The sequence below is a fragment of the Elephas maximus genome, chromosome 10 (assembly GCF_024166365.1).
Source record: "Elephas maximus indicus isolate mEleMax1 chromosome 10, mEleMax1 primary haplotype, whole genome shotgun sequence".
NCBI classification, from domain to species: Eukaryota; Metazoa; Chordata; class Mammalia; order Proboscidea; family Elephantidae; genus Elephas; species Elephas maximus.
Genome location: NC_064828.1, coordinates 112926829 through 112951426, shown reverse-complemented (window position 1 = coordinate 112951426; position 24598 = coordinate 112926829). Strand labels below are relative to the sequence as shown.

Here is a 24598-nt window from a genome sequence, read left to right as displayed (position 1 = left end):
TGATTACACCAGGGGGTCACGCTCTAAACAAGGCAGGGGGCTGAGAGGTGACCCCCAAGTGTCTCTGAGGGAAACGTGTCTCTCTTCCCTAGAGTGTGCTGGTGGGTGGGCTCTGCAGAGGGACCATGGGCACCGAAAATTTTATTGTAAGGACTGGCAGGTACCAGTTATCCCTGGGCCCCTGTTGCGGGTGGCTGGGCGACCCAGGTGTAGCCACCAGTCCTTAGTTCCCTGTTGTGGGTAGATGAGGACCTTGTTTCATAGGCAAAGCAATGTCAAACATCAAACACCTACCTCTCCACTGCACAGCTGAAATGGTTGGAGTTTGCCAACAAGGGCCTATTCTCCCGAAATAGGCCCACACAGGTCCATGCAGAAGGGAAAGGTGCTCAAGGTCCACGGGCGGTTTATGCCTGGACAGGAGCCACTTCTGTCCTGAGCTCCCCTAGTTAATGGAGCTAGCAAATTATCTTTTCCCCCCAGTTGCGATTTTTTTCCTTCCCCAAGGCCGGGAGGACGGCTCCAAGTGCTCACCAGGGTCTATCTCAGGCCTAGGGATTCAGCTGCTGAAGCTGGGTTGGGGGTGGGGTGGTAAAATATACGCAAGTGCTTAGCTTTTGCCGAGAGCGCCCTTTTCCTCAGGTTCGGGAGGTGTGAGTGGGCTGTGTGGCTGCTGCGTCTCCCTGAGGAAACTGCAGCCCAGCTAGGACCAGCCCGCTGCCACTGCCGCCACCACTCCAGGAATGGTGCCTGAGGGCTCCCCGTGATTCAGGTCTGGTAACTCCTCTCCGCTTCTGAACGGTCTCTTCCTTCCCCTGCCCCTCAGTCCGTTGTCTAAGCTTGCCTTTGATGCTCAGGACTCCCAGCTTGTCACAAATATACCTGTTTCACTTGTTTTTTCTGGTCTTTGTTGTAAACAGGGCTCGACGGAAGCGGCTGTCTATTCCGCCATCTTGGGTCCGCCTCCTCTTTCCTGTCTTCTTAATGACCTCTTGCAGTCTTCGTGTATGATATCCTTGATGTCATTCCACAGCTCGTCTGGTCTTCAGTCATTCGTGTTCAACACATCAAGTCTATTCCTGAGACGGTGTCTAAATTCAAGTGGGATATACTCAAGGTCATACTTTGGCTCTCGTGGGCTTGTTCTAATGTTCCTCAGTTTCAACTTGGACTTGCATATGAGCAATTGATGGTCTGTTCTGCAGTCAGCCCCTGGCCTTTGTTCTGGCTGATAATATTGAATTTTTCCATCATCTCTTTCCATAGATGTAGTTGATTTGATTCCTGTGTATTCTATCTGGTGAGGTTCAAGTGTATAGTTACTGTTTACGATGTTGAAAAAGGTATTTGCAATGAATTCATTGGTCTTGCAAAATTCTCTCATGTGATCTCTGTCATCATTTCTGTCACCAAGGCCATATTTTCCAACTACCGATCCTTCTTCTTTGTTTCCAACTTTCTAATTTGATCATCAATAATTATCAATGCATCCTGACTGCATGTTCGATCAATTTCAGACTGCAGAAGTTGGTAAAATCTTCAATTTCTTCATCTTTGGCCTTAGTGGTTGGTGCATAAATTTGGCGGTAGTAATTGGTCTTCCTTTTATGCATATGGATATTATCCTACCACTGACAGCGTTGTACTTCAGGATGGATCTTGAAATGTTCTTTTTGGTGATGAATATGACACCATTGCTCTTCAATTTGCTATTGCACAGTAGACCATATGATTGTCCAATTCAAAATGGCAAACACCAGTCCATTTCAGCTCACTAATGCCTAGGATATCGATGTTTATGTGTTCCATTTCATTTTTGACGATTTCCAATTTTCTTAGATTCATAGTTTGTACGTTCCACGTTCTGATTATTAATGGATGTTTGCAGCCGTTTCTTCTCATTTTAAATTATGCCGCCTCAGCAAATGAAGGTCCCGAAAGCTTGACTCCATCCACGTCATTAAGGTCAACTCCATTTTGAGGAGGCCTCTCTTTTCCAGTTGTCTTTTGAGTGCCTTCCAACCTAGGGGGCTTATCTTCAGGCACTGTATCGGATAATGTTCTGCTGCTACTCATAAGGTTTTCACTGGCTAATTCTTTTCAGAAGTAGACTGCCGGGTCCTTCTTCCTTGTCTGTCTTAGTCTGGAAGCTCAGTTGAAACCTGTCCTCCATGGGTGACCCTGCTAGTATTTGAATACTGTTGGCATGCCTTCTAGGATCACAGCAACACAGAAGCCTCAACAGTATGACAAACTGATGGATGTGTGAGGGGAACAGTTAATACAAATATTGTTTTGTAACATGGGTTGTCAACCCCAGGACATGTCAACACTCTTCTCTTCTCGACCTTGGGTTCCCCATTACCAGCTTTCCCGTCTCCTCCCGACTTCTCGTTCTTGACACTGGGCTGGTATGCCCATTTAGTCTGGTTTTGTTTATGGGCCTGTCTAATCTTTGACTGAAGGTTGGACCTCAGGAGTGACTTCAGTACTGAGTTAAAAGTGTGTTTAGGGGTTTCCCCAGTCTCTGTCAGACCAGTAAGTCTGATCTTTTTTTTGTGATTTTGAATTTTGTTTTACATTTTTCTATAGCTCTTTCCAGGACCCTCTATTGTGATCCCTGTCAGAGAAGTTGGTGGTGGTAGCCAGGCATCATTTAGTTGTGGTGGACTCAGTCTGGTGGAGGCTGTGGTAATTGTGGACCATTAGTTTTGGACTAATCTTTCCCTTGTGTCTTTAGTTTTCTTCATTCTCCCTTGTTCTTGAAGGGGTGAGACCAGTGGAGTATCTTAGATGGTGGCTCACAAGCTTTTAAGACCCCAGACACTACTCACCAAAGTAGGCTGTAGAACATTTTCTTTATAAACTATGATATGCCAGTTGAGCTAGATGTCCTCTGAGACCATGGTCGCTAGCCCTCAGCCCGGTAATTTGGTCCCTCAGGGAGTTGGGATGTGTCTGTGACGCTTCTGTGACCTTGCCTTGGTCAAGTTGTGCTGGCTTCCCCAGTACTGTGTACTGTCTTACCCTTCACCAAAGTTACAACTTGTCTATTTAGGATTTTTCCTTCCCCTTCCCTCCCTTAGCTCATTACCATCAAAGATTGTTTCTTTTTGCGTGTAACCTTTTCATGAGTTTTTACAGTAATGGTCTCATACAATATTTGTCCTTTTGTGATTGAGTCATTTCCCTCAGCCTAATGCCCTCCAGATTCATCCATGTTGTGGGATGTTTCGAAGATTCATTTTTGTTGTTTATCATGGTGTTGTATTCCATTGTGTGTATGTACCATAGTTTGTTTATCTATTCTCCTGCTAATGGGCACTTAGATTGTTTCCATTTTTTGCCCTCGTGAATATTGTTGCAACGAACATGGGTGTGAATATGTGTTTTCGTGTGACAGCTCTTGTTTCTCTAGAATATATTCCTAGGAATGGGATTGCTGGATCATATGATATCTCTATTTCTAGCTTTTTAAGGAAGCACCATATCAATTTTCTAAAATGTTTGTACCATTTTGCTTTCCTACTATTGTTTGTTTTTAAGAAGACTTCAGGGGATATTTTTGGTGTAAGTTTTAAAGATTATCTCAGGGCAATAGTTTTCAGGAGTTCATCCAGTTCCCATGGCTCCAGAAAGCCTGGAGTCCATGAGAATTTGAAATTGCGTTCTGCAGTTTTGCCTTTTTGATCAAAGATTCTTCTGTAGAATCTTTGATCAAAATTTTAGTAATGGTAGCCAGGCACCATCCAGTTCTGGTCCCATGGCAAAGGAGGCAGTTGTTCATGGAGACAATTAGCCACACATTCCATAAAACCCACTGCCGTCGAGTCGATTCTGACTCGTAGCGACCCTATAGGACAGAGTAGAACTACCCCACGACCCACAAAATCTGGCGGATTCGAACTGCTGACCTCTGGTTAACAGTCGTAGCACTTAACCACTATACCACCAGGGTTTCCATATCCTCCTCCTATTCCTGACTCTCTTTCTTTCTCTGTTGTTCCAGGCAAATAGAGACAAGTTGTACCTGGAACCAGGTTATGAGGCCTTTCTCCCTTGGTGCCACTGGGTGGGTTTTTGAACCACCAAGCTTTACATTAGCGGCTGATCACAAACTGCTTGCACCATCCAGGGACTCCCCAAATTTTAATGGACCCTGCCAAGTCAGCCCCAAACCATCTTCAAAATGCTGAGTCTTTCTGTTCCTACACTGTCTCTTCTTTTAGTCAGGCCTTTTATGTATTTCAATAAAGTTTTATTTTCTTAATGTAGACCTTACTTTTTTTTTTTAGTAATTTATTTTTGTTGTTGGGAATATACACAGCAGGACGTACACCGATTCACGTTTCTACGTGTACAAGTCGGTGACGCTGATTATATCCTTGGAGTTGTGCAACCGTTCTCACCCTCCGTTTCTGAGTTGTTCCTCCCCCATTAACATAAACTTACTGCCCCATGAGGTCTCTATCTAATCTTTTGAGTTGCTGTTGTCAGTTTGATCCCATGTAGGTAGTTTTTAAAATAGCACAGTGTTCAAGGCAGACATTCTTTACTAGTTAAGCTATTGTTTGGTTTTGAGTAGACTTCAGGGAGGTCTTGCTTATTTCTTGTTGAATGTATTCTCAAGTCCTCATTTTTAAATTCCATCTTTTAACTAATTATGCCTAGTGTATAGAAAAGCCCTTCTTTTTTGTTTCTCTTGTGGGTTTTTAAGTCTTGGACTTCCTCGATGACAGGTTTTCTTTCAGTTGCGTGTAACCATTCTCCCATGCACATTTGCTGACACTTGGCTTCGTTTGGTCTTAGGTAGTTTGCCTTCGAAGGACAGCAAGAAACCAAATCTTCAATGGCTTCTTTGGTGGCTTATGATGACTCGGACTCGGAGGCTGAGCCTGAGCCAGTAGAAAGCCTTAATGCTGCTGGCCAGATGAAGGACACACCTGGTGTGGCCAAACTTTGTGGGCAGGATTTTGCACCTGGCATTCTGGATGTGACAGAAAGGGGCCCACAGCCCACAAAGCCTGGGCCTGAAGCTCTGAGCAGCCTTTGTGAAGGCCCGAGTGGGGGCCGTCTCCCGCTGGTTCAGCTTGGGAGAGGTGATCACAGGTCTTGCCCCAGCCAGAGGCTGCAGTGGCCCAGACAGGAGCCTGCGGTCACTTTCCCCACCAGCGAGCCTCCTCACTCTTCCCTGTGGACCAGCCACACTCCAGCTGGCCATGTGCCCCTGGCAGCTGCTCGCTTTAGAGGAGCAAAACTCCCCTGGGACACCTGCAACTTCCCTGAGCTGGCTTTCTGTCTTCAAGACAAATCCGGAGTCACAGGTGAAAATGGCAACTCCTGTCAGAAGAAGAGGTGTGAGGATTCTGTCATACCATACACCCCAAAAAGACTAAGACAATTGCAAGCAGTAAAGACAGACACGGCTCCCAGTGCAGGCGAGGAGCCCCAGGGCCCCTCTGTGGGGTGCGCCCCAGGCCCCGCCCTGCTCCGTGTGGCCCCCAGAGTGTCCGAGTTTATTCGGCCATACTTGGACAGTCAGTACAAGGAGACCAAGATCCCCAGGAATGTGCTCTTCCACCTGAGAGGCCACGGGGGCCCCGTCAACAGCATCCAGTGGTGCCCCGTCCTTTCTTACAGCCACATGCTTCTCTCGGCGTCTATGGACAAAACCTTCAAGGTAGGACTCTGGAACGAACACTGTCGCTTGTGGATGCTCTCAGGAGTGGACTGCTGGGGCGTTTTATTGTTAACACAGAGAGTCAAGGGTTATAAGCTAGGCATTTCTTTTTGGAGATTTCTCTTATTCTCTTTGTTGCATTCTAGAGTGGGCTGTCTCTGGTTAGCCCTGGGTGGTTGTTATGTTCTCCATCCTGTCCCTGGAGCTGCCCTACCCAGGTCACCAGAGGACACTGGTCCTTAACCGTGGGTGGGGGCGTTGAGGGCTGGTGGGTCACCTAGGGAGGGCAACTGAAGGGAGGAGAAAAGCAGCCCCAGGACTTGGGGACAGTTTCTGTGGCCCCCATCACGTGATGCCAGCTCTGCCAGGTGCTGTGCTGGACATTCAGGGGGGGTGGGGTGCAAAGGCTGGTAAGACCTGCCTCTGGCTTTAGGGAATGTGCAGTGAGGGGTGGGTGCACACAGGTGAGTGGGCAGATGCTTACAACCCTGGGCTCAGTGCTGTGAGAACAGGACCCAGCAGAGGACCCACAGGTGCCCTGGGATCCTGCAAGGGCCCCACAGATGCTCTGGGACCCAGCGGGGGACACAGGTGCTCTGAAGGCCAGTGGGAGGGGCACCAGTCCCCGTGGGGGGCTCAGTGAAGACTTGGAGATGATTGCGGAGCTGAGTGTTGGTGGTTCACAGTGAAGGGTCACGGGCAGGTCACGGGCAGCGGAAGGGACCTCGCAAGAGGAGCCCTGTGTGTGTTGCTCTAATGTAATCGAGACTGCGGGGCCAGGAAGGAGGTGGGCCCAGGTGGAGAAGGAGGCGTGTGCCTGCTGGGGGTTTTGTTCTACGCGGAAACACTCTTTCCTTCTGTTACTTATTCATTGGTTTGAGGTTCCTGAGGCACTGCCAGCCTTTGCAACACGCAGTCCCCATGGTGTGCACCAGGCCGGGTGTAGCGGGTGTGTCGCCTGTGGACCTGCCCAGCTCCTCCAGGCTGTGGGCTGTGTCCTTCCTCCTCCTCCTCTCACTGTCTAGCAAAGCACTGATACGCAGTAGGTACCAAATAAGGGTTAGCTGGACAAAGCATCCTGGAAAGAAAATGGAGTCAGAGGAGTTTGGCGTCCAATCTAGCTTTGCTGTGGAGTAGCTGGCTGGTGGGCCACCCACCCTCCCAGTCCATGTCGCACCTGTAAGGGGGGTAATCCCACCTGCCTCGTGTGATCCTGTGAGAACAATGCTTGGAAAGTGCCTGGTGGAGAGCCAGACACCCAGTAAACCAACAAAACCAAACCCGTCGCTGTGCAGTCCATTCCGACTCATAGCGAACCTGTAGGACAGAATGGAACTGCCCCATAAGGTTTCCAAGGCTGTAGTCCTTTTTTTTTTTTTGTCTTTAAATTGTGTTTTAGGTGCAAGTTTCCAGAGCGAATTAGTTTCTCATTTGATAGTTTGTACATAAATTGTTTCATGGCCTTGGTTTCATTCTCCACAAGATGTCAGCGCTCTCCCCGTTTCCGCCTTGTGCTCCCAGTTGCCTTTTGTCCTGATTTCCTATCCCTTCCTGCCTTCTCATCTTTGCTTTTGGGAAGTATTGCCCTTTTGATCTCATACAATTGATTGTTCTAAGGAGCACATTCCTGTCAGGTGTTACCGTTTATTTTACGGGCCCGTCTAAGGTTTGGAAACCCTGGTGGCACAGTAGTTAAGAACTCTGGCTGCTAACCAAAAGGTCATTAGTTCAAATCCCCCAGGCGCTCCTTGGAAACCCTACGGGGCAGTTCTACTCTGTCCTGTAGGGCTGCTATGAGTCGGAATCGACTTGTTGGCAGTGGGTGGGTTGGTTTGTTTGTTTTTGTCTATAGTTTGGCTGGAAGGTGGTCTCAGGGAAGAGCTTCAGCTCCAGCTTGGAGGGTGTTTTAGGGCTTCATTCAGTCTCCATCAGATTAGCAAGCCTGGTCCTTTTTGTGAAGTTGATTTTTTGTTCTACAGTTTTCTCCCGCTCTGCCTGGGGCCGTTTGTTGTAATCCCAGTCAGAGTGGTTGGTAGTGGTGGCCAGGCACCGTCCAGTTCTTCCGGTCTCCGGGTCGTGTAGGCAGCGGTTCCTATGGTCCATTAGTCCTTTGGACTAATTATTCCCTTGAGCTTTTGATGTCTTCACACTCCTTTGCTCCAGACCAATCGTTGTATCTTAGATGGCTGCTCGCAAGCTTTGAAGACCCCAGATGCTACTTACCAAGTAGGATGCAGAGCATTGTCTTTATGAACTATTTGGTGCCAGTTGATGCAGATGTCATCCGAGTCTATGGTTCTTTGTCTTCTAGCCTAGGAACTTCATCCCACGTGGTGTGTGGTTATATCTAAGAGGTTTCCCTAACTATACCCCTGGTGCACTCTCTATGAGCCACATCTACAGTCAGGTATGTAGAAATATCCACCACTAAACCTATATTTGCCAGTGGGTGTGTTCCCTTACATCCTTCCATACGTCTTACCATATCTAGCTACCTGTTGATCCGTTCATAAATTATTTTTTGTTGATCCTGTTGTTACAGGATTATCTAAGCTGCGGTAGTTCCTGCAGTGGCCCTTTACCTCTCAGCGCGCTCTCTTGCCTTGGTCATGTCGTGCTGACTCCCCCATATTATGTATTGCTTTTCCCTTCACCAGTATTAACTTGTGTCTTCTATCTAATTGGTAATTTTCCCTTCCTCCCCCTCCCATCCCTGGTAAGCATCAAAGAATGTTTTTCCTGTGTGTCAACCTTTTGTTGTTACTTTATAGTAGTCGTCTCATACAATATTTGGCCTTTTCCCAGTGATTCATTTCACTCAACATAATGTCCTCCAAATCCATCCATGTTGTGAGATGTTTTGTGGGCACATTCTTCTTTATCGTTGCGAAGTATTGCGTTATGTGTATGTACCAGTTGGTTTATCCAGTCATCTGTTGACGGGAACTCAGGTTGTTTCCATCTTTTTGCTATTGTGAATGATGCTGCAGTGAACATGGGTGTGCATATGTCTCTCTGTGTGACGGCTCTTATTTCTTTAGGTTTTATACCTAGGAGTGGGATTACTGTAATCTTTATGGGAGCAGACTGCCACATGTTTCACTGGCAGAATGGCTGGTGGGTTCAAACCAGCAATCTTTCAGTTACCAGCAGAGCACTTTAACCACTACACCACCAGGGCTTCTTTTCTAGCACATACTAAAAACCAAACCCACTGCCGTCGAGTCGGTTCCGACTTATAGCAACCCTACAGCACATGGTAGAACTGTCCCATAGGGTTTCCAAGGCTGTACTCTTTACGGAAGCAGACCGTTGCATCGATCTCCCACTGAGCAGCTGGTGGGTTCAAACTGCCAGCCTTTCGTTTAGCAGCCAAGTGCCTAACCACTGTGTCACAGGGCTCCTTAGACACCTGGTAGATGTTCGGTAAACATTGGCTTCCTCCGTTCAGTTTCCTCAGAATTCTGGAAAGAACCTGTCTCGGCCATTTTATTTGCAAGTTATATTTTGAGCTCTTTTTTCTAGCATCTTCTGAAACAAAGAAAGGAAGCTCCAAGTGTAACGATGCCTTTGAAGTAAGCTAAATCGATGGATGTCACTTTTAAGTGGCCAATTTCAGTCCTGAAATAACTTGCTGATCGTCCTTCCTGACAAGGCTAATGGAGTGCAGTGGAGAGAACGGCGTGTCTGTCTTCAGCCTGGAGTCCAGGGATTCTTCACGTGGGTTTTGCACCCTTCCTACGATGCTTAGGGTGCGGGGTCTGCTCAGCAGGCTTCTGGCCTCCCTGCTGTGGCTCCTAGTAGGCTCGGGTTGATCCCTCTGTCCTGTTCTGCACCCGCAGAGAGGGGGCGGGTGTAGAGCTGTTGGAGGGCTTCTGGGGGTCCTGGCTGGGCCTGCTCCCCAGAGGCTGGCTGGCTGGCCCTGGAGCCTGGTGCAGGCCCTGTATCCTCACCAGGCCCCTTCTCGTTGGGACCTTCTGCCCTCCAGGTTTTCGCTTCTGCAGTTCCCTCTTCCCAGGGCTGCCTCCCCTGACTTTGCTGCCTTTCAAATTCCTGCTGGACATCAGGGCCCAGCTCAGAAAGTCCCCATCTCTGAAAAGCCCTTACTGGCTCAGGTGCCCAACACGTGTTTTTTGGGCTCTGGCTTAGTGCGTGGCCCTGTTCTAGGTTTAGGAAGCAGCCTTCAATGACAGGCACCGGGTCCTCCTCTCAGGGAGCTCGTGGTGTCTTCTCGGGCAAGCCCCTCCCCCGCCATGTTTCCGCCGAGTCTTCAGCATGTCCCACAGTTGGTGTGTCCAGCCTTTTGAATGGATTACTCTTCCCAGCAGACGTGAGCTCCTGAAGCCAGCTGGGGCCCCTGGGCCCCTAGCCGTGGTTGGTGATCCACACGTGATTGAGTAGAAAGCACTGCTGTGCGCCCACCGAGGCCAAGGACGGCCATGGATGCAGAGGGGACCCAGTGTTTGGTCCACCCTGACGGCTCCATGACTGGGGCAAGTCTCTTAGCCTCTCTGGGCCGTTTCCTCCTCCTGACGGGCTCACTGAGCCCTGTAGTTGGGCCCTGTGGTGGAATGAGTGCCCAGATGCAGTGTGTCTGGTGCCTGTCTGCCGCCGGGCCCTGAGGTGTTCTGTGGAGGGAAGCGAGGCCACCTGAGGCCACGGGCAGTCATCTCTGTAGGGCCTCAGGTGGGTCATCAGCAGCACAGGCTGAAGGAGGAGACAGTGTTGCCATGGGCAGAGGTGGACCGAGCGGCTTCCTGCCCAGAGAGACGCAAGGTGGCAGGCATGTCCTGTGGACGCCCCTTGCCACCGTGGTGCCCATCTCCTGGTGGCATGGCTTAGACGCTGGAGCCACGGGGACTGTCCTGGGAAGTGTTCTTGGCTCACTCAGCAGCACCCAGCAGCCTGGGTCGCTTTCACCAGGGGTTTTCACATTTCCCAGACAGAAGCAGCATGGGTCAGAGTTTTTGAACTGAGTGCTGATTTTCGGGACACTGTGCTTGTTCAGTCGTGTGACTTGTGTCTGTGGAGTAGCTTGATGTGTCAGGCACTGTGCCACTGGAGGTGTTGAGGGGGAAGTGATGAAGTGGGGGGACCGGCCACCAACTTGCTGTGGCACCTTATGGCCAGCAGAGGGAGCAGTTGGCCCAGTTTGGGCTGGCAGCAAAGTTGGCTCCAGCAGAGGGGCTGCTGTGGGAGAGCTCTGCTCTGCTCTGCCCACCCCTGAGGCCTGGGCGGCTTGCTGTACCGCCTGTCCCAAGGAGGCTGTGTATGCTGTAGGGGACGATGCAGGGACAGGACGCTTGGGCTGCCTGGCACCTTCCAGGAGGCCCTGCCCACTGCACTGTTCATCCCTCGGGCGTGCCTGGCCACAAGTGGCGTTGGAGGGGCAGAGCACAGCTGCTGTCGCAGCATCCAGTTGGGGCCAGACCGGGAACACCGTGTGGCCGCTGGTCATCCACTCCATTCCCGTCGTCTCACCATGGTGTCTTGAAAACCCAGGCTTTTGTAAGCCATTGATGAGAAGGGCTGGGCCAGGGTCCTCTTTGCCTTAAGATATCTGACACTTTCTAGTGATAGGTTATTTGGCAAATTGGTTTAGGGCAAGTTGATTTTGAGCAACTTTTCAGGGTAAAGAATGTGTGGCAGGGTTGGAGGAGCTGGGGAGAAGGCTGATGGGGCCTAGAAGGGGGCTGGGCTGAGGGGGCGGGGAGGGCAGTCTGGTAGGGGCTGCGGGGGTGCTGGAGTCTGGATGAGTGGCTGGCGACCCTGGGCAGACCCCAGTGTTCCTTTTCCTTCCTGGGGTTAGCAGTTGGGCAGCCATGGAAGATCTTGGGGACCCCATAATCTGGCGTGAGATGGAGGCTTAGTAGATGATGTGTGGACCCTGAGTCTGGAGTCCTGGTGTGCTGCAGCCCACTGCTCGGTGGAAAGCAGATAGTGGGTGGAGATAGTGGGTGCAGAGGGAATGAGCTGGAAGTGTGGGTGGACAGGGCACCCCCACTCTGCTCTCCCTTCCTGGGCTGCCTCTCCCCTTGTCTTTTGGTTAAGTCTCTGCCCGAGTGCTTGCTTGCCTGCTGGGTCAGGAAGAGGGGAGGGTATGGGGACAGGAATCACAGGACTGCAGCGTGAATCCGCACTCTGCTGCTACTGGCCATGCAGTCTTGGGGAAGTTACTGCACATCTCCAAGCCTAAATGTGTACCTGTAGAGTGGCGGCTGGAGCCTCTGGGTGGCGTGAATGGTTAAGCACTCGGCTACTAGCTGAAAGGTTGGCAGTTGAGACCCACCCAGAGGCGCCTTGGAAGACAGGCCTGGCGATCTGCTTCCACAAAGCCACAGCCTTGAAAACTCTGTGGGACAGTCTGTCCTGTGCACACGGGGTGGCCATGAGTCAGAATCGACTCGACAACGACAGAGTTACCCAGGCCTTGCTGGGTTTTCCTGAAAAATAGTATTGGATGTGAACTTCCTAGTCCAGGCCTGGCACACAGGAGGCACTTAGTGCTTGGTTTTTTGCTGTCCCCAGGAATTTCTCCCCTCCTGGTGGTGCAGTGGTTAAAGCACTCGGCTGGTAACCGAAAGGTTGGTGGTTCGAACCCACCAGCTGCTCTTGCTGGAGAAAGATGTGGCAGTCTGCTTCTGTGACAACTTATGCAGCCTTATGGGGCAGCTCTACTCTGTCCTGCAGGGTCACCATGAGTGGGAATTGATTTGATGGCAGTGGGTTGCCATGCTATCACTCTACCTGGGTAGGCATGGAACTTGTATCTGGTTCACCTTGCTAGCTAGATTTTGACCTTCCTGAGCATGGCAGCTGTGCCAGACCCTTTTCTTTTTGTATTCCCTATACCACCTGGCACAAGATTTTGTATGTGTTAGGCGATCAGTAAAGATTTATTTTTTTTAAATATTGTATTTTGTCCGAAAACCTTTGGGAAAAGGATGGTCTTTTGAGTGCATAAAGACTACTCACCACTAGGGGGCGCAGTTAGACTAAAAATAAGCACCTCATCCAACCTTCTAGAATGAGGAAGAATCCTTGATTCAAGGTAACATTTTCTTGAAAGATCATTTCTTTTCTGATCAGGACAAAAACAACACAATCCATCTAATTAATCTAAAGAACACTGGAGTGCCAGTTCTTCCATCTCCTGAAAGCTTTGGAATTCATAAATTTCAATTGGATGCACTTCAGTGGAAAGATACTTATTTTAATATGTTCTAAATGCTCTGTGAGCTGTAAAATATGCTTATATTAGTTTTGAAAAATTTACAGCCAGTGAAATTAAGTAAAACAAAGCAATGACTCATGATCCTGCCCCACGCCCCGTTTCTTCCTGATGAGCCCCTCCTGCCCTTGCCTAGGAGCGGGTCTCTTTTTTTGCACAGTTGTAATCCCTGCACGGATACCCTTTTATACACTCTTTCATTCCCAGTGTCCTCGCTAGTCTTGCCGTGTTTGAACACCCACTGCACGTAGAAGTAGAAGTAGAATTCCGACTTTGATGCCTCTCTTAAAGGAAAAAGCACAAACGTGGCTTGCTTTAACCAAACACAGAAACCCTTGTTGTGGACCCCCTATGCAGAGCCCCCTGCCAGGCACCGAAAGGGATCACCAAAGGCACATGGCTTCCTGGGACCTGCTCTGCGTGGATGACGACCTGGAGTTCTACAACACAGGAAAATTCTAAATACAGTGTAGGAACTGGGTGTCGTTGATTTGCTTTACAAAATCATGTGCCATGGGGATTTTTCAAAGGACGGGCCCCTTTAAAATACTGTATTTATTGGGAGCCATCTTTGAAAATTAAATTTGACAATTTCTGCCTTTTAATTGGGGTGTTGAGATCATTTACAATGAAAAAATCACAGTAAATATGTATGTAATGAAACCTTTGCCGCTCAGCATTCTTCCCTCGTACAATTTAGTGACATCGGTTGTATTCATCATGTTGTGCAGAAGTACTTTATTTAAAAAAAAAAAACCTTTTTCTTGGATTGTGAATGTAATAGATCATTGTGAAAAACTTTGGAGATGCAGAAAATATGAAGGACAAAGAAGAAAGCAGAAATCATTGGCCACCCCCAGCTCCAAGTCAGCAGCACACTGTTCATCTTAGGGGACATTTCCTGGTTTTGATCACCACGTTCCTATATGTTTATGTTATAGCACTCATACTACATAGTAAGTTTGTGCAGTGTTGAATTCTCCTTTCCCCCATCTTTTGTAATTTTTGGTAAGGAGCGTTTTTCCACCTTATTAGAAACTTGCCTCAAACCTATTTTTAATGACTGTCTCAAATTCCAAAACTTGCTTTGTCATTTCCGTGTTGTTTCCTATCATTTCCTGCTTTCATTTTTTATTATCAGTACTGCAGTGAACACAGCCATCCATCAATGTTGTCTTCTTCTGCTGCCTTAATGCAGTTCAGCTGGGCTTTGATTTACAGCAGGCTTTAGCCAAAGCCCTTGCATGTGGTGAGCGGAGCCTGCATAGACCTTCAGTGCCAATGCTGTAGATGGGGTTTCCATCCCATCTCTGTTACTTGCAGGACTTTGAACCAGTTCTTCCCAGTTCAGTCATGGCTGAGGCAGCAAAACCAGAACAGACCCGAATTTTTAAAAAATTTGGGTGAACCAGAACAATAAACAGAATTGGAAAAATTACAGGTCAAAGTCCTGCTAGAAACCTAATCTCCCCCATAGAAAACAAGGGCAGCATACATGTTGCACAGCAACCAGATCCCTGGCCCACCAAATTTTGAGCAGAGTGGGAAGCAGTGGTGCCCTGCTCAAAGATGGCGGCCAACTCTGCAGCTCTGAATGTGTGCTCCTCTCCACAGTCCTGCCAGTAATCCAGTCTCCTGCATCAGGCTCCTGAGAGGGTTTAGTATGCTTCTTCTGAGTCTCCCATTCCACGCTTTGACCTGTAATTTTTCTGTTCCAGTTACCGTTCTGGATCACCCAAATTGTAAAAATTTGGGTCTGTTCTGGTTTCACTTTGCCAGCCATGACTGAACTGGCTCGAACTGGTTCCAATCCCTGGTTGCTTGGTAGCTGTGTGGCTTTGGGAAAACCACTTAGCCTCTCTGGTCCCCCAGTTTCCTTATTGGTAAAATGGGGATCATGGCTAGCAATTCAAGTTGCTGCTGTGGAGATGAAATGAGGAGATCCAGTGCCTGTCCCTGTGTTGTTTAGTTAAAACATAGTTGTAGAAACGGACAAATCACGCAGAATCCTACAGCTCAGCGTAACTCTCCCCGTAGTCTGCCCCCAAGCGTGCACACCCTTTAAGATTCCATGACAGCGCTCCTTAGATACCTTCACCTTTGGAAAAGTTTTTGGGATTGTCTGCACCACGCCATTCACGTGCTCTCTTTTCGTGAACTCTACACTTGGAAAGTGTGTGTTGGAGGGTTGTTAGGTCCATATCTCCAATATGATCAAGCTTAAAACATGAGAGAAGAAAAGCAGTTGCACAGGGCTTTGCCGGTTTGCAGAGCTTTCTTGCACACATGATTCCATCTCTGCTCCTGGCTGGGTGGTACCGGGCAGAGTGTGGTTCTCAGGCCTCCTTGGCATGTTCATCTGAAGGAAAAGACTCTGGTCTGGAGGCAGAAGACCCCAACTAGAGTCTCACTGTGCCCCTTGTCAGCTTGCCGCCCTCCGACGGTCTCTTTCTTAGTGGCCTACGTGAGTGCAGCGGTGATTTCACTGCTGTGTGCTGGGAATACTGATGAGAAGACAGGGAGACCGAACTGTTACCAAGCCCTCAGCACCTACTAGGCACCACTCCAAACGCTTTAGCTCGTCTTGACAACAGGCAAGGGCAGTTCTGATTTCCGTTTTACAGACGAGGCAGTTGAGGCACAGAGAGGCTAAGGGACTTGCCCACAGTCACACAGCTGGTAAATGGTTGAGGCAAGATGGGAATCTGGCCGACAGGCTTTGGGGCTGAGCAAAAAGAGCTAAAAGACCCATCCTGCTCGCCTGCCTCTGAGAATAAAGTGCAGATAAAGCATGTACCCTCAGTCCAAGTGGTTTCCAGCTTCAAAGCCTTGTGGTTCTGTTAAGGGCCAGAAGGAGGAGAGGCCGTTTCCCGTGGTGGTTTGCATTTGCATTTTTATGTATTACAGAATCCGTTGATTTATCATTGTTAGCCTATCTGATTATATTAAGGTATCTTGGATGTGCTTTGTAGAGAGTGCTATATCTCAGGCTCAAAGACTAGGAATTTATGGGTCCAAGTGCCAGTGTGAAGGTTTGTTTCAGTTTTGAGTGAATTATTCTTGATGGGTTTTACGAAATGAGGTTGAGAAATGATTTGATGTGTGGAGTGAGGACTCACGGAGCGTTACGCAGATGGTTGGCGATTTATTCCGAGCACGAGGCAAATCTATTGGAAATGAGAGCCGTGCAGCTGGGAAGGGGGTCTGGGCTGTGGTGGTGGGCATGTAGTATTTAGGGAATGAATGATTGACAGTGCGTGGAGGGTAATTAGGTAAAGGTGAGGAGAGTGTGTTTGTGCACATGTGTGCATGTGTGCAGAGATCATCTGGTTTCATCTACCCTTGACAGGAAAACATGGAGACCCAGAGAGGGGGAGATACTTTCCCAAGGGCGTACAGCAGGTGGTGGAAGTGCAGAGCTGGATCAGGCTCTGCTTCCCAGGGCTCTTGTGGTCAGAATTGCTCTATGCCGCCCCCTCTCTTACAAGGCCTTACACCATGTTTGCCCCTCTTTCCCACCCCTCCAGCGTTTTCTTTCGGGGGACGTTCACAGTCACCTGAATTGGGAGGAGGGAGGGAGTTTTCGGCTGTTTGACAGCGGGGCTGCCGTCCTCTGGGCTGAGCTGCGAGATCCCGAGCTGGAGCCTTCTCTCTGCGGAAGCGGAGTGTTTTTTGACACTCCGCTCCCCCATGTGAAAGCCGAGATGTTTCTGAGGCCAACAAACAGACATTTTTCAGTTCTCACTTGCTTGCTGGGAGCGCCTTGCAAGCTTGTGCTTTACAGAAAAAAACCTCGAGTTGCAGGAGGAGCAAGAAAAGGAAAGCGTGGCAGAACTCAAGCTGTTTGCTGCTTTTTGAAAACTTCGCTCACTGTGACTTAAACAGTGGCGTGTGCCCAGGGCAAGGCCGGGAGCTCGCCAGATGCTGACGGGGAAGCGCAGCGCCGAGCCAAGGCGCTGGCTCTGTCCTCGGGGAGCAAGCCTCGTCCAGTCTCATTCGTGTCATTAAGGGAAGAAGGGAGCAATTTGGAAAAACGCTTTTAACATAATTGAAAAATGCAAATTGCAGAATTGGCACACTTAGGGGCTGAAACAGTCGAGAGAGTGATTTCTGGCTGCCTTTTAAACCTGGACACGGAAGACTCTCGAAGGCTCTTGAGTAGTGCCGGGTGGATGGCTGTGTCCCTCTTCTTAAAAAATGAGTTCTTTTAGACTTAACTTTGTTTTATAATAAAAGTGGTAAAAATTTTTTGGGGGAAAAAAAACCGCACAGAAAGAAATTTCAGGAAAAAAAAAAATTCCCAAAGCATTTAGCCAATTTAGCACACTGGCTGCCAACATTGTACCAGCAGCCTTTTTTCCCTGAGCAGATGTTCAACTAGTTCTAATCATCCCTACGCACTTGATTTTTTTTTACCCACAACCAAGAAAACCAAACCTATTGCCATCGAGTCGATTCAGACTCACGGCAATTCTATAGGACATAATAAACAGCCCTGTGGGGTTTCCAAGGCTGTAAATCTTCACAGAAGCAGACTGCCACATCTTCCTACTTTGGGGCTGCTGGTGAGTTTGAGTCGCTGAACTTACCCAGCATTTTAAAATTATGTTAACGTCATTTTTTTTTTTTCCCACGTTGCTCGTATTTTTCCCTCTTAAAAGAAGGGCAGACAAGTCATGCCCACCTTTATGCTTTTGTCTTAGCCTCTGCTGACCCCAGTCAGGCTCTTTCTCTTGTCTCTGCTCCTCCAAATGTAGTCTAATATAGACCCGGCCAGTCCTGGGGGAGCAGAGCGCTGAGGGCCCGTCGGAAGATGCAGGTGAGGGAGACTTGCCCTCACATAGCCCCCCTCCCGGCAAGCTTCCAGAAGTTTCTTTACTTGATGGAGGATAAAAGTGAGAGTGTCTAAACCTCACCGCCCCCCCCCCCCCCCCCGAGTGCTGTGGTCCATGCTGAAACGGAGGATCAGACAGGCATTAGAAACCTGGGACCAGAGTACCCCGCAGCTGGGTTCTGCCTGGCTCATGGAGCTGATCCCAGGCCTGGCTTTGCTCATCAGGAGGGAGGTGTGGGGAGACCCCCCTACCCTGCAGAACAGGGTTCATACTGAAGGCCTTGACTTGGACTCGATGGTTGGCTGTTCTGGAGGTTCCTGGATTGAGCCTCTCGTTTTCTTTTTCCTCTCTTGTTTTTCAGCCCTTTGCCTTCCTGTTTTGTTTTTCTGGGGAATTTCCTCCACTTTATCTTTCAATCCTTTTTGCGTTTTATATTTCTGCTGTTATATTTTAAATTTTTTAAAAACTTCCAAGTATAAAGTATGCTCAGGAAAGTGTTCTGTCATATTTTTACTTTCTGAGTGTTTCTTTTTTAATATACCATTATTTCTTATTGCACTTTTGCAGGGCCTTAGCTCCCTGAGTTCTTTCAAAGTTTCCTGAAATGTCTGTGTCTCTTCCCAGCTCCTTTTGCCTTGGTGTTGGGGGCTCATGTTGGGGATGTTCTGTGGCCCCTTCCCATTCAGGAGGGTCCCCCCAGAGCTGATGGGGGCTGTGGGGTCTGTGGGGATGGTTTGTCCTCTCTGAGCTTTTTTTTCCTAAGGTGATAAGGCTGCAAACTGGCCCTCAGCCCATGTGAATATCGCATGTGAATATCGGGAGGCATCTTCTAACGGCCTGCTCAGCGTCCCAGGGAGGCATCGCCTGGCCTCCGGGGTGGGCTGTCCCCCTGGCTGCCACCTGCGCTGGCTGAGGACTGGCGTCTCAGCGTTGGGCGTGCAGACCCTACTCTCGCCTTCTCGCTCACGGTCCCCGTACACCTTCCCTGTTAGTGATGGGTCAGCTTCATTCTTTTTAATGGCTGCATTGTACTTCACTGAGGGCCATGCCGTCACTCAGGTCCAGGAGTGACTGTCTGTCCGCCCACCCTCGGCAGTGCCGGAGTTATTACTTTCTTAAATGGTTGCTAATTTATCTTGTTTGAGAATGAAATGAGTTCATTTATTTGAAGCTCTTTTAGAACCCTGCCTGGCACCTAGTTAATGCTAAATAAGTGTGTGTGATCATAGTTATTATCCATTAATCTCCCGTCGTCTTCGAGGGTCTCGCCTCCCCGCAATTTACATGCTAACGATTTGACCCTTCATCGTATTTTTTTCCCTCCTCATTTGTTGTTTGACTTTCAATTGTGGAATTTTATTATTATCATTTTTACAGAGAAGACCTAATGGTTTTTGTTGACAGTTCTGGGAATCTTTTCCTTTGTGATTGTGCCGTGGTTTTAGACCACGACATGTCCTCCCCCGTTCGGAGATCTGATAAATAGTCACCTCTATGTGACCTTCATCTAGCAGTGATTAGCTGGAGCCAGCTTCAATTCTCATCATCTCTTCCCGGCTTTCCGTGGGCTGGGCAGGGCTGTGCATGATGAATGTCTGCTGGGTACCAGGGGTCGATCAGCATGCTAAGGAGCTGCGTGGTCCCCGCGGCTGCTTCGTGACGTCGCCCCCACACTGACGCTAGCTTCTAATGATTTAAAATGACCTTCTTCCCGTCCAGCTTATCCCTCAGGGCACGGCTACGCCACAGCTCCCCAAACCTTTTCTCAAAAAAGAAATGTAGTTTTTCGACCATAAAAAAAATGTGCGCACACTATGGGAAAAACAGAAAGGTATAAAAAAGAAAAAAACCGTTCATCATCTCTCCAGCCAGAGGCAATGACTGGAGACTTTTTGGTATATTTCCATCTAACAGAGTTGAGATCCAGCCACACATACAATTTAAAATCCTGTTTTCTTCCGTTCCCCTGCATCCCCCCCCCAACCATTGCGCAGCAGCTTTTTAATGCTGTAATTTATTGCAGGGGTTCTCAGTGTGGTTTGCAAACCCCCGGGGGCTCCTGTAGACCCTTTCAGGAGCTCTGTGAGGTCAAAACCATTTCTATAATAATACCTGGAAGTTATTGGCGTTTTTCACTCTCTTTCTCTCATGACTGTGCATGGAATTTTCCAGAACCCACAGGACGTGGGGTGCTGTAATAGATGAGATGCAGAAGTGGATATGAGAAGCCAGACAGGAAAGAGATTCGCAAAAACATAAATAATGCCCTCTCACTATTTTTTTTGTCTTGGAATATATATTTTTTATAAAAAAGCATGTTATTTATGTTTATGTAAACTGATATTTAAAGATTTCCTGTGTTTCAATTTCTAATATGCTAAATATCAACAGATATAGCCCATATCAATGGAAGCTCTTAGGAGTCCTCAGCAAGTTTAGAGTGTTTGTAAAGGGGTCCTGTGGCCAAAAAGTTTGAGACCCACTGTTTTATTGCAGTGAGCCGGGGGGTACATTGTTTTGGTAAAAATGGCATTGCACCCAGCTCTGGTTACAGTGAGGGGGTTCAGGCACAGCCAGCCCACCTCTTCTTTCTGCTTGGTTGGATTTTCTAGCTGTGATGAAAAGATAGTCCTGGGAATTCAAGCCCTCTCTGTTCCCATGCCCCTCTCCCCTGGCCTCTCTTCTGCCCCTTTTAAAGGTATTTGACAGCATTACCAAGTGGTAGAAGGAGCCATGGTGGTACAGTGGTTAAACCCTGGGCTGCTAGCCAAAAGGTCAGTGGCTCCAACCCACCAAGCTGCTCCTTGAGAGAAAGATGGAGCAGTCTGTTTCCTTAAAGATAACAGCCTTGCAGATTCTATGAGGCAGTTCTGCTCTGTCCCGTGGGGTCGCTATGAGTAGGAATCGACTCGACAGCAATGAGTCTTTTTGTTTGTTTGTTTGTTTACTCAGTCCTGTGGGGTCACTATGAGTTGGAATCGACTCCACAGCAGTGGGTTGGGTTTTTGGACCAAGTGGTGGGATAAAATCTCCCCAGCCCCAGTGTGTGCTGAAATTGTGATGACCCTTTTAGCATCCATCCATCAATTTCTGGCGCATCTGGGCTTGTGTTTTTTACCGAGTGTGCATACAATTCTGTAGCCTGCTTCTCCCACTTAACATTCCCTCCCAGCTTCTCCCGCTGCTGTGCCACGGCTGCCCTGTGTCTTTGGCGTGCGTCAATTTCACTGTTCCACAGTGCTCCATCGAGTCGATTAACTGTAATTTACTTATCCGTCCTTGGACACTTACGTGGTTTCTAATTTTTTGCTATTATAGATACTGCTGAAGTGGCCATCTTCATGCATGAAACCCTTTTCTGTGGGATTATTTCTTTCAGATTGATTCCCATAAGTGGGACTGCTGGGTCAGAGGGCCGCTCCTTTCTATGGGTCCAGATCCATCTCCCGTCAGATTGCTTTCCAAAAGGATTATGTCAATTTGCACTGCCACTGCAAAGCCTGCGTAATAACCAACTATTTTGCTTAACGATCGTGCCTAGAATTATCCCCCCTGAGCTGAGAGGGGGCAAAGGCCTGAGCTAAGTGAACGTGATCTATAATTATTTAGACTAACTCCAAAATTGCTTTCAGCCTGTTTTTAACCTGCTGAGCTTAGAATTCTAATTTGTATACATGGTAACATGAAAAGTTTCACAAGTAGCAATTTCTCTCTCCCAGCTCTCAGCGTGTTTACACGGGCAGACCATTGTGGTGAAACCTAAGAGCTTTGGTACACTGAAGCGGTCTCCTTGTGAGCTAGCTGAAGTGTTGTTTGGGAAGGTATAAAAACACAAATTAAAACACATTTTCATTGTAACCTTTGGTTAGAAAAGTTGTTTGTTTTTTGCCCAGGCCTCTTTCCATTTTCTTTTACTCTCATTCCTGGGTGTTCTGAAATGTCCCGGTACCTTGGAATTGCTCCGTCAGCCTGGGTAGGGGGAGATGGGGAGCATGGTGGGGACCTTCCCAGGCTGCAGGGCTGCCATGGGCGGGGAGTCAGAGTCTTCGGGTTTGCTCCCAGGGCAGAAGCAGGACAAGTGGTGGAAAGTTGAGGAGGAAGAGGGCAAGGCAAAGTGAGGAAGCACTTTGTAGCAATCCATGCTGACCGAATTGGGGAGCGGATTGCTTGGAGGGGGGGTGGTGCGGATGGAACTTTTAGTAAAAGTTGGAGCCCGCATTGCTGCAGGCTGGGGAGCAGATGTGAGCGTTGGGCTCGGGGACCCGGGCAGGGATCTCCAGGCGCTTTGTGGCACTGCTCGAGCTAGTCCAGCACGTGGCACACTGCACATCCTCACCCAGGGTCAGCCATCACTTCCCTACCTTCTCAGAGCTTCAGTGTTCCTGCGAACCCGGAGCAGACGAGGCAGAGATGTGCAGCCACTTTGTGAAGTAACCATGAGGCCCTAGCAATGGGAGCGATCACTAAGACCTTTAAGCCAGGGTTTATTCTGTAATTGCTTCCTAAGCCACGTTATTAAGCGTGTGAGGCTTGCAATCCAATTTGCCTCCAGTTGCCTTGATTCAGTGAACAAATAATCCAGTCCGTACCCACTGATGCCAGTGGGCCTCTCAAGGACATGGCTCTCCTCTGCACGGCTTTCGATTTTCCAGTTCAGCAGCATGAGATTGGCTGGTGGGTGAGGTGGGGACTCGGCTGTTGACGAGCCCTGGGAAGGCTCCAACAGCCAGGTCTCCGACTTGCTGCTGTGTGGCCTGAGGGTTCCTGAGGCCTTGGTTCTGGCTGTCTGTCTGCGGTATCCAGTGCTGCCCGGGGCTGTAGGGTACACGAGTGGGTTGGCCCTCGATGTGCTCTCAGACCTGGCTTCCCTGCTTGCTTCCTGGTTTGTTGACCTAAGTGTCGGCTAATGCTGGCTCTGTACAGTGCCCTGGGCTTAGGGCACAGGCCACCCTCGCTAGCAAGGTGGCCAGATGGGGGCAGCCACAGAGACACACTCGAGTGAGGCAGAGGGCAGGATAGGCTTCGGGAAGGGAGAGTTGAGCTGGGTCTTGGAGGACGAGTTAATGAGCAGCCAGGACCATGAGGAGCACAGGCCCTGAGTGATGCAGAACCCATGCTGCAGGGTGGGGCAGCGGGCAGGCAAGGGGCTAGGGAGGGCAGCTCTGGTGCCCCTGTGTTGGGCTTGGACAGCCAGCAGCACAGGCTGGCTGGCCCTTGCTGCTGCTTGTGCTGGGTCAGATGCCACGGTGGGGTTTATGTGGTTTACCCACAGCTGGGGCACAGGGATCAGCCATGCTCAGGGTCCAGCAGCAGGGTTCAATCCTGGCCCCAGCGCTTTCTAACTGTGGGCTGTGGGTAAGTTATTCAACTCTCTGGACCTTTGTTTCCCCACCAGCAACTCGGGGACAACAGTAGCAGCCATACAGTCTTTGGAGACTGAACAAGAGAATACACGGGAGACTTGTAGGTGAGCACCAGGCATGCAGTGGGCACCCCAGAATGTGATCTAGTGTCATCGCCACCATCATCCTTATACCCATTTTACAGATGAGGAAGCTGAGGGCCAGAGCAGGGCCTTGATGGACACGCAGCTTATAAGCACAGGCTGGTATTTGCACCCACCCCTTTCTGCCTCTGCATTCTGGCATTGCTCTTTGCCACCTCCCTGGCTGAGAGCTCCGGAAGGCAGTCATGTGACCCTTTTCAGTCTTAACCAGCTCCCCCGTAAAATGGGGAGATGTCAGGGAATTTGTTTTTTTTTCCCCAGTTCCTAGAATAGTGCCAGGCACACAGCAGGTACCTAAACATTTGTGGATGAATGAGCAACGCCTTTGAGTGTGCAGTATGGAGACTCAGGGGTGGTCTCCTGGACATTCACTGTCCCTGGCCTACCTCCCACCGTGTGGGAAGCGGCCCTGACGGCTGATGGTTTGCAGCTGGGCCAGGCTCGTGAAGGGCTCCGCAGCCTGGCCTGCGAGCTGAGTTCCAGGTGTGCTTGCTCCATGTCCGCTGGAACAGTGTGTTTACACGCCCAGGTAGTGGTCCTGGGCTGATGCTCGTAGCTTGTGCATTTGCTTGTTTGTGATTTGTCTATAAAGCATAAATCCAAAAAAGATTCGAGGAAGCTTCCAGTGGAAGACATGATACAGTAAAGCTGCTAAGACAAACCAGACCATTAAAATCCCTCTGAAAGGAGAACCAAGTCAAAACCAAACCCATTGCCATCAAGTTGATTCCAACTCATAGTGACCCTATAGGACAGAGAAGAACTGCCCCATGGGGTTTTCAAGGAGCAGTTGGTGAATTCCAACTGCCGACCTTTTGGTTAGCAGCCATAGCTCGTATCCACTGTGCCACCGGGGCTTCCTGAAGGGAGAAGGGATCCCATAAATCTGGTGCAGACCTGATGGGGGGAGTGAGGGGCCCTGGTTCTTGGTGCCCGAGAGACGCCAACATGACTGACCCTTTGTGGGGATGTGGGCTGCAGGGCGGGTGCTCGGAGGAAGCCCGGGACTGTCTTCTGGCCTGCGTCTTGGTTGACCTGCGGTGAGATCCTTGCACCCAGGATCAGAGCAGCAGTAGGGAGAGTCCACATGCTCACTGTGGTGGCTAAGGGCCCTGCACCAGACTGCCTGGGCTGTGGCTGACTTCCTTGTGCCTCAGTTTCTCTTCTGCCAAGTAGTGACATTAATACCTACGTACCCCCAAGAACTACTGTGAGGATTAAAGGCATCGCGTTTGGCCCTGTGCCTGGCACTTGGAGAGTGCTATTGTTGTTAATCTGCCCTTTGGGTGGGCTGTGGCTCTTCCCGTGGCTCAGGTCCTCTGCACAGGCCCCCAAATTCAGCGTGA

General features: G+C 49.3%; 1 protein-coding gene across 4 annotated transcripts in view; it reads left to right on the top strand.

The window, feature by feature from the left end:
* Positions 1–24598, top strand: part of WDR25 (WD repeat domain 25) — a 173140-nt gene that overhangs the window by 12004 nt on the left and 136538 nt on the right. For 3 of the 4 annotated variants that reach the window (XM_049899621.1, XM_049899620.1, XM_049899618.1), the window contains exon 2: positions 4814–5680. In XM_049899621.1, the coding sequence (XP_049755578.1) occupies positions 4850–5680 (831 nt within the window). In that variant the 5' untranslated portion in view covers positions 4814–4849. Of the gene's footprint in view, positions 1–4809; positions 5681–24598 lie in introns of all 4 variants that reach the window. The other variant, XM_049899617.1, reaches the window with a different exon arrangement.